General features: G+C 51.5%; 1 protein-coding gene across 1 annotated transcript in view; it reads right to left on the reverse strand.

Annotated features, from left to right (window-relative positions):
* The window catches only part of MYO9B (myosin IXB), a 136,434-nt gene that overhangs the window by 27,900 nt on the left and 99,105 nt on the right, over positions 1-9,429 (reverse strand). Inside the window, 4 exon segments of the mRNA XM_023229693.1 lie at positions 36-158; positions 1,155-1,194; positions 3,968-4,081; positions 9,233-9,311. Of these exon segments, the coding sequence (XP_023085461.1) occupies positions 36-158; positions 1,155-1,194; positions 3,968-4,081; positions 9,233-9,311 (356 nt within the window).

Consider the following 9,429-nt stretch of genomic DNA (forward strand, 5'->3'; position numbering starts at 1 on the left):
TTGGCGCCGCCCCCCGCCTCTCCTGCTGCACCCACCTGGAACTGGGCGCTGATGCTCGGTGGCTTTTTCTTCTTGTGCAAGTGCAGCAGGGACTTGGTGGTGCGGTCATGCAGGGTCATGCTGATGATGAGTTTCAGGGACTTGGAGTCCAGCAGGTTCTAGGACAGACACATGGGGTCCGGCCTGCCCTCCCACTGCCCACACGGGCACGGGAAGGCATCACAGCGTCCCCAGAGCCAGAGCAGAACAGCGTCCCCGCAGCGAGTGCCCAGGCGGCAGCTCTTAGATTTGGTCTCGGGATCACGCTGTTGGAGAGGGCCCAGTGGAACGAGGTGGGCTACACCTTGCACACAGCGCTGGTTCCAGCAGGGCTGATGGCAGCCTCTTTCAGGGCCTGAGTGGCTGCCCCATTTCCCCTTCCTCTGGGTTAGAGAGGAAGCCAGTGCTACTGAACCTGGCCGACCCTCTCCTCTGCACAGCTCCTACAGTTTCGTTACTTGAGTCAAGAAGGGCCAGGTCCTTTCTGTGCTATCCGCATGAGCTCATCGGACAGGCCACCCTCGTGTGTCAGCCAGTTCTGTCAGCTGACAAGAGGAATTAGCCCTCTCCCATCTGCTAACTAAACTGCAAGGCTAGTCTTACTCTTTTTGCAAATTTCCTAAATTGCTGCAATTGTACGTGGAAACGAGACAGGGCACTTGGGAGGTGCTCTGTCCCATCTGGAAATGGCCCTGTAGCCAGGGACTGAAGATGGGGCTGTTATACGGAAGGGTCCCATTACCTTGGGGCAGGATGAGCTCTATGGTGCTATGAACCCACTAGAGCTCCCCTGTGGGACCAGGCTGAGGCCAGATTTCAGCTGCGCTTATGCCCCTGGCTTCCTCCCTCACCCCTTCTCTCTGCTTTCTCCTGTAAGCCCCCCTCCATAAGCCGCTGTGTGTGCAAATATCCCCATCTCAGACCCTGCTTCTGGGAAACCCATAAAGAGCCAGCTCCAAATCATCTTAATACAAGAACATTTTTTTTCTTGGAGGGAGGGGGAGATAGTGGGAAGAAGGAGGTAATGAAGCTGCAGAAGTGAAAGCTCTCAAGACGGGCAGAGAAGCAAGATATCTTGGAATGTGTCGCGCGGGGTGTATGTTTTTTTTTTTTACCTTTGGAATGATCTGCTTTTGTTTGATACCTTTACTTTTCCTGTCAAAATATTAAAAATGGTTTTGTGAACAAAAGGAACACAGCGTCGGGATTTGGGTTAGTTCAGCAAGCCACGCCTGGCGGGTTAGACTGAGACAGAGAGAGACGGGAGACAGCGAGAAGGCGCAAGTGCAACAAGGCCGCCGCCACCTCTCCACACTGCACACCGTGGCGTGCCTCAGCCACTGTCTGTGGACACCAGTTTCCCTGGGATGGCGGCAGCCGGACTCTGCTGGTGGCTGCCCCAAGGCTGAGAAAAGCATTTGGTCTGGGGGCCATTCGGATGTCCGACAAGTAGGAGGGGCTGGCTAGGAATCTACAGGGTGGGACGTGCATCCAACGGGGCTCGCTATGGAGGAACTGACATATCCCCAAATCACGGCAGGATGCCCTGAGTGGGGCAGAGGAAGCCTGAGCAGTCCTGGTGGAGACCAGGTGACCAGGCTGTCTTTGCCATGTGCTGGTAGACACCAAGCCGGCCCAGAGGCCCTTCTGGAACCCTCTGCTGGCAGGGCAGGGACTTGCCTTGCAAAATAACCAAAATGGGGCCTGGGTGGGAGCTCCTTTCAGGATCATGCTGGTGGGAAAGAAGAAAACCAAAACTGGTCAGGCGCGGTGGCTCACACCTGTAATCCCACAACTTTGGGGGGCTGAGGTGAGTGGATCACTTGAGGTCAGGAGTTCAAGACCAGCCTGGCCAACATGGTGAAACCCTATCTCTACTAAAAATGCAAAAATTAGTCAGGCGTGGTGGCGGATGCCTGTAATCCCAGCTACTCAAGAGGCTGAGGCAGGAGAATCGCTTGAACCCAGGAGGCGGAGGTTGCAGTGAGCCAAGATCGTGCCACTGCACTCCAGCCTGGGTGACAGAGCAAGACTCTGTCTCGAAACCCCTCGCAAAACTCAAAGCTGCTCTTTTGGCCGAGGTAAGGAAGCGGGCAGCTCCTGTGTTCTCAGACACCTTACGAAATCTTGCAGACCAAGGGGAAAATAAATAAATAAATTTATTTATTTATTCAAAAGGCCTGGTGCCTTTTGAAGACCGGCTAAGGAGATGACAGCTTGCACATCTGTGAGATGCCTAGCCATTCGTGGTTGCATTCAGTTTCACCTGAATCCCTGTGGGGTAAAATAAGGCAGAACAAGAACAAAAGTTTGAGGCTGAGGTGGGCGGATCACTTGAGGTCAGGAGTTCGAGACCAGTCTGGCCAACATGGTGAAATCCCATCTCTACTAAAAACATACAAAAAATTAGCCGGGTGTGGTGGTGCACACCTGTAATCCCAGCTACTTGGGAGGCTGAGGCAGGAGAATCGCTTGAACCCGGGAGGTGGAGGTTGCAATGAGCCGAGATTGAGCCACTACACGCCAGCCTGGGCAACAGTGAGACTCTGCCTCAAAAAAAAAAAAAGGAACAAAAGTTTGAAATAGGCTCCTGCTGGGTACGGTGGCTCATGCCTGTAATCCCAGTGCTTTGGGAGGCTGAGGCAGGAGGATCGCTTGATCCCAGGAGTTTGAGACCAGCCTGGCAGCCTAGGCTATAACATAGCAAGATTCCACCTCTACAAACAGTAAAATTAGACAGGTGTGGTAATGCACGCCTGTATTTCCAGCTACACTGGAGGTTGAGGCAGGAGAATTGCTTGAGCCCAGGAGGTCGAAGCTGCCGTGAGCGGTGATTGTGTCACTGCTGTACTCTAGCCTGGGCAATAGAATGAGACCCCCATCTCTTAAAAAAGAAAAAAAAAAAAAAGGGCCAGGGACGGTGGCTCATGCCTATAATCCCAGCACTTTGGGAGGACGAGACAGGCAGATCACCTGAGGTCAGGAGTTCAAGACCAGCCTGGCCAACATGGTGAAGCCCCGTCTCTACTAAAAATACAAAAAATTAGCCAGGGATGGTGGCAGGTGTCAGTAATCCCAGCTACTTGGGAGGCTGAGGCAGAAGAATCGCTTGAACCCGGGAGGCAGAGGGTGCAGTGCGCCGAGATCGTACCATTGCACTCCAGCCTGGGCAACAAGAGTGAAACTCCGTCTCAAAAAAAAAAAAAGAAAGAAAGAAAGAAAGAAAAAAAGAAACTGGCTTCCATGGGCTCCCATGCAGGTGCAAGCTTTGCTCTCAGCCAGCCCACACCTCAATGGCCACTAAAAGGCGGGATGTGGTGACTGCAGGTGGATGTCCTGTCAGCTGAGACTGCTGCCTGCCTGGTGCTGGGTCAGCGTAATGGAAGCATGAGAGTCATTACCCCATTTGGAGGCCGAAAGCATAGAATACTCAGGTCCCACAGTGTGCTAACAGTTGGGATCCCAACCCGGTTTATGCACCTTCTGGGCTCTCTAGACTGGCTTATGTGGCCACCTGCAGAGAGCAGGGCCATCCTCTCAGGAAATTGCATGCCCTGCTGCAGACGGCTTCTCTGCAAATTCACAGTGGCAAAGGCGGGAGCAAGCTTTGCTCTGCAAGCCAGACAGGCACGGGGAGGAGACGGAGGATGGCACGTTTGCGGGTGGAAAATTAGATGCCTCGAAGAAGGAGTGCTCCTGGGAATCTGCCCCGTGTGCTGGGAAGCTGGCTGTGCCTGGGCCACAGTGCAGACAGCGGCCAGGGGTGTTACTGATTGGCATTTAGTGATGGCTGGGGGGTGAGCTACGAGACAGCACTGTGGTTTTAGTGGCCGATGCAAATTAGGAAGACTGCAGGCCCCACCGGGGTCGTGGGAGTAGGGGGAGGCGGTTGTTGCACTTGTAAGCAGGGTCTTGGTGGGGGACTCACAGGATGAAGGCGCGGGGTTTCTGGAGCCGACTGAGGGACTGGAGAAGCCTACGGGGGTCCTCGCCCTGCCAGGGCAATCCTTTGATGCTCTTGATCATTTGGTTATGCAAATCGCTGAGGGGACGGTGGGGAGGGCGCAGTGACAGAAAGAAGATGGAGTTAGAAGCATGCCTGCCCCCTTGGGGTTCCCAGAGCCATTGGGACCCTCCCCAGGCCACTGAAGCCAAAACATGCAGCTGGGGAAAGACACTGTGCTCAATGCTGCCACTCTCTTTTGCCAGAAATCGGGACTGGGTCAGGCTCCCCAAGACCTGGAGTGGGGCGGGGCTTTGAGGTAAATTGGACTTGGCCACACGGATCATTGATCCTTTTCAATATATCATTTCCAGCTGGGCACCGTGGCTCACGCCTGTAATCCCATCAACTTTGTGAGGCCGAGATGGGTGGATCACCTGAGGTCAGGAGTTCGAGACCAGCCTGGCCAACATGACGGAACCCCGTCTCTGCTAAAAATACAAAAAGTTAGCGGGGCACGGTGGAGGACACCTGTAATCCCAGCTACGTGGGAGGCTGAGGCAGGAGAATTACTTGAACCCAGGAGGCAGAGGTTGCAGTGAGCTGAGATAGCGCCATTGCACTCCAACCTGAGAGACAGAGCAACACTCTGTCTTAAAAAAAAAAAAGAAAAAAAAATTATTTCCATCTGATCATTCCACTTCATTTGATCCTTTTCATCTGGATCACTGAGAAAGTTCTCATATTTAAGAACCTTTGGGGATATGTATTTACTTGAGACGGAGTCTCGCTCTTTCTCCCAGGCTAGAGTGCAATGGCGCGATCTCGGCTCACTGCAACCTCTGCCTCCTGGGTTCAAGTGATTCTCTTGCCTCAGCCTCCTAAATAGCTAGGATTACAGGCGCGCACCACCATGCCCGGCTCATTTTTGTATTTTTAGTAGAAATGGGGTTTCATCATGTTGGTCAGGGAGGTCTTGAACTCCTAACCTTGTGATCTGCCCACCTCAGCCTTCCAAAGTGCTGGGATTACAGGTGTGAGCCACTGCATCCAGCTGGGGATATTTATTTAGTTTTAAATTTATTTTTATTTTATTTTATTGAGACAGAGTCTCACTCTGTTGCCCAGGCTGGAGTGCAGTGGTGCGATCTCAGCTCACTGCAACCTCCACTTTCCAGGTTCAAGCGATTCTCCTGTCTCAGCCTCCTGAGTAGCTGGGATTACAGACATGCATCACCCTGCCCAGCCTATTTATTTTTAAAATTCCATGACAGGCTGGGCATGGCTCATACCTGTAATCCCAGCACTTTCAGAGGCTGAGCAGGCCAGATCACCTGAGGTAGGGAGTTCAAGACCACCCTGGCCAACATGGTGAAACCCTGTCTCTACTAAAAACACAAAAATTAGCCGGGCATGATGGCGCGTGCCTGTAGTCCCAGTCACTCCGGAGGCTGACGCATGACAATCACTTGAACCTGGGAGGCAGAGGTTGCATTGAGCCGAGATCGCGCCACTGCACTCCAGCCTGGGTAACAGAGTGAGACTCTGTCTCAAAAAAAAAAAAAAAAAAAAAAGGCAGTTAGGGGCAACTCAGAAAAGAAGACCCTAGGGAGGGTCTCTGTGGGAGGAGCAAATTAGTCTCTCTCCATGATTTTGTGGCCAGATGTCAAACTCCTTGTTGGCTTCATTAAGGCCTTTGGAGGAATTAATTTGAATACAAGAGCCACAGGTTGAGCACAGCACCTGGGGTGGTACCATCTCCATCAGGGGACATTTGCCAATGTCTGCAGACATTTGTGGTTGTCATGACTTGGGGGTGGGGGTGCTCTCCTGGCATCTGGTGGGTGGAGGCCAGGGATGCTGCTCAACACCCTATAGTCCACAGGATGAGTGCCCACCCCAGAGAATGATCTGGCACAGTGCTGAGGTTGAGAAACCCTAGTTTTTTTTTTTTTTTTTAACAGAGTCTTGCTCTGTTCCAGCAGGCTGGAATGCAGTGGTGCGATCTCAGCTCACTGCAAACCCTGCCTCCCAGGTTCAAGTGATTCTCCTGCCTCAGCCTCCTGAGTAGCTAGGATTACAGGCGCACACCACGTCTGGCTAATTTTTGTATTTTTAGTAGACACAGGGTTTCACCATGTTGGCCAGGGTGGTCTTGAACTGCTGACCTCAAATGACCTGCCCACATAGGCCTCCCCCAAGTGCTGGGATTACAGGGGGTGAGCGACCACGCCCGGCCAGAGAAACCCTAGTTTAAGGGGGTAATTACCCTCAAAGCACTCAACCTTACTCGCTTCATTTTGTTTGATGGCTGTGGCTTGAGCATGCACACTGGAGGTGCCAACTTTGGCACTGATAACGTGTGTGAATTAGAATGCCTTAGAAATGAAAATTGGATGCTTTCAAACTAAATATTTGTGAGGAATGTCTAAATGACAAATGTTTTTGACAGAACTTCTAGAAATGAGGATCTGGTTTTTCCCGTTTTTTTTTTTTTTTTTTGAATTCCTTACTCCAGACATTTTATTTATTTTTCTTGTAGAGGTGGGGTCTTGTTATGTTGCCCAAGCTGGTTTCAAACTCTTGGCCTCAACTGATCCTCCCGCCTTGGCCTCCCAAAGTGCTGGGATTACAGGTGCGTGCTACTGCATCCTGCTGGCAGTCGTTCAAAGCACATGTTTTAGCTCTGGGCAGGTGGCCTGGAAGGACCCGACCCCAGCCCCTGTGCTCCATGCACCATGCCAAGTGTCCACATGGCCCCACTTACCTGTTTTCCCCAGCCCTCCAGGGAGGCAGAGCAAAGGCAACAGAGGGGTCGCCTGTCACCTCTATATGCGAGAGGCCTTCATACCCAGGGTGGTCAGTGCAGCGGCCACAGCTTGGAACGAGGTCCATGACTTTGGCCCACCCCTAGCCCTGCCGACCAGGCTAAATCTGCAAATCTGGCAGGAGTGGCCCCTGTGGGCCGTGGCATTCCCTGAATGGCCAGTCCTCTCTGTCTGTGCCCTGGACGCAGCACTGAGCGCCTGGGGAAGATGGCTCCCCTCGGTGCCTTGCTGGCCTCGGGATCAAAGGCCCTTTCTGCACTTACTTCTTGCTTTCATATAAAGCAATGATGTCCTCAAAAGCGTTAATATCGAACTCCTCAGAGCCGTCAAATGAGAAATCTAGCATTGAGCAGCTGAAAGGGAGAATCTGTATAAACTTAACATGCTCCTGGGGCGGGACCCGCAGCCCTGTGGCCAGGCCCTGGGGAGATGGATGCTGCTTCTGCTACCGCAGGTCAGAAGTTATTTTGTCTTTGAAGTAAGGGAGGAAAGGAAAAAAACAAACGAGGACTGGGTGTGGTGGCTCATGCCTATAATCCCATCACTTTGGGAGGCTGAGGTGGGAGGATGCCTTGAGGCCAGGAGTTCGAGACTAGCTTGAGTAACATCATCAGACTCTGTCTTTATAAAAGGAAAAATTAGCCAGGCGTGGTGGTCTGTGCCTGTTGTCCCAGCTACTTGGGAGGCTGAGGCGGGGGGATTGCTTGAGCCCAGGAGGTCGAGGCTGCAGTGAGCTGTGATTACACCACTGCACTCCAGCCTGGTCTCAAGCAAAACAAAACAAAACAAAATAAAACAAAAATGCAACCCACATAACAAAATAGAAAGAAGCTTTCTAGCTCTTGGGAACTTGGGGGACCAAAAAAAAAAACATAATAGAGGAATGCATTCTCCTTTCTTGCATCCCAGTTTGGGTGAAAAAGGTGATTCCTAAAACTTTTATTTATTTATTTAATGAGAGACAGAGTCTTGCTCTGTCACCCAGGCTGGAGTGCAGTGGTGCGATCTCGGCTCACTGCAACCTCCATCTCCCGCGTTCAAGCAATTCTCCTGCCTCAGCCTCCCATGTAGCCGGGACTACAGGTGCCTGCCACCATGCCCCGCTAATTTTTATATTTTTAGTAGAGACGAGGTTTCACCATGTTGGCCAGGCTGGTCTTGAACGCCTGACCTCAAGTGATCTGCTTGCCTTGGCCTCCCAAAGTGCTGGAATTACAGGCATGCACCATCATGTCCGGCCAGCCTACTCACTTTTCTACCCTGGTGCTGTCACATGCTTGGGTGCATGCAGGGCCCTTGGGGTCATTGCTAGGGTCCACAAAAGACCCCGCATCATCTCATATGCAACATCAAAGTGTATGTGTTTCTGACTGTGAATGAAGTAACTTGGCAGAAAAACTTTTGGGCCACCCCAGGCAGGACGAGGGAAGAACTCTCCAATCAATCAAGCCCGTCTCTCCGCACCACCAGTGATACTTAGGCTTCACCTCCCAGTGCCCACCCTAGGCCATAAAATGGATCCTTTGTAAACTGAGTCTCCTCCCATCTCCCTAAAGTGCATGATGCACCAAGGTGTGCTATTCTGTGTCCAGAAAAGCAGCCACCAAATGCTGCTTGGTTCTGGGTCTTTCTGGTTCAAAAGGCAGCTCAGTGACTTACTCAGAGCAACTCTGACCTGGGTTTAGAATGTAGCATTCCCCGGTGGCTCACGCCTGTAATCCCAGCACTTTGGGAGGCCGAGGCAGGTAGATCACCTGAAGTCAGGAGTTCAAGACCAGCCTGACCAAAATGGAGAAACTCCGTCTCTATTAAAAATACAAAATTAGGCCGGGCGCAGTAGCTCACGCCTGTAATCCCAGCACTTTGGGAGGCCGAGGTGGGCAGATCACGAGGTCAGGAGATCGAGACCATCCTGGCCAACAGGGTGAAACCTCGTCTCTACTAAAAAAAAAATACAAAAAAAAAAAAAAAAAAAAAAATTAGCCAGGCGTGGTGGCAGGCGCCTGTAGTCATAGCTACTAGGGAGGCCGAGGCAGGAGAATGGCGTGAATCTGGGAGGCAGAGCTTGCAGTCATCAGAGATTGCACCACCGCACTCCAGCCTGGGCAACAGAGCAGGACTCTGTCTAACAAACAAACAAACAAAAAAACAAAATTCGCTGGGCATCATGCAGCGTGCCTGTAATCCCAGCTACTCGGGAGGCTGAGGCAGGAGAATCGGTTCAACCAGGGAGGTGGAGGTGGCAGTGAGCCAAGATCTCGCCATTGTACTCCAGCCTGGGCAACAAGAGCAAAACTCCGTCTCAAAAAAAAAAAAAAAAAAAAAAAAAAGAAAAAAAAGAATGTAGCATTCCCTAAGTTGTCTGAAACAATGCTGCTGCCACCTAATGATCTCAATGTGGGCAAATCAGGGTCTTGCTCACCGGTAAAGTTTTTCTGAAGGGGTGCTGGCTCCTCTTGGCAGCTCTTCCGGGTGACTTTGGGCACCAGGGCTGCTCATACCTGCTGGAGACAGAGTGGACGGTGGTTGGGATGGCCTCCTATGGAGGCTGCAATTATTTTAACCCATTTTATTTATTTATTTATTTATTTATTTATTTATTTATTTATTTATTTATTT

This window comes from Piliocolobus tephrosceles, chromosome 21 (genome assembly GCF_002776525.5).
Source record: "Piliocolobus tephrosceles isolate RC106 chromosome 21, ASM277652v3, whole genome shotgun sequence".
NCBI classification, from domain to species: Eukaryota; Metazoa; Chordata; class Mammalia; order Primates; family Cercopithecidae; genus Piliocolobus; species Piliocolobus tephrosceles.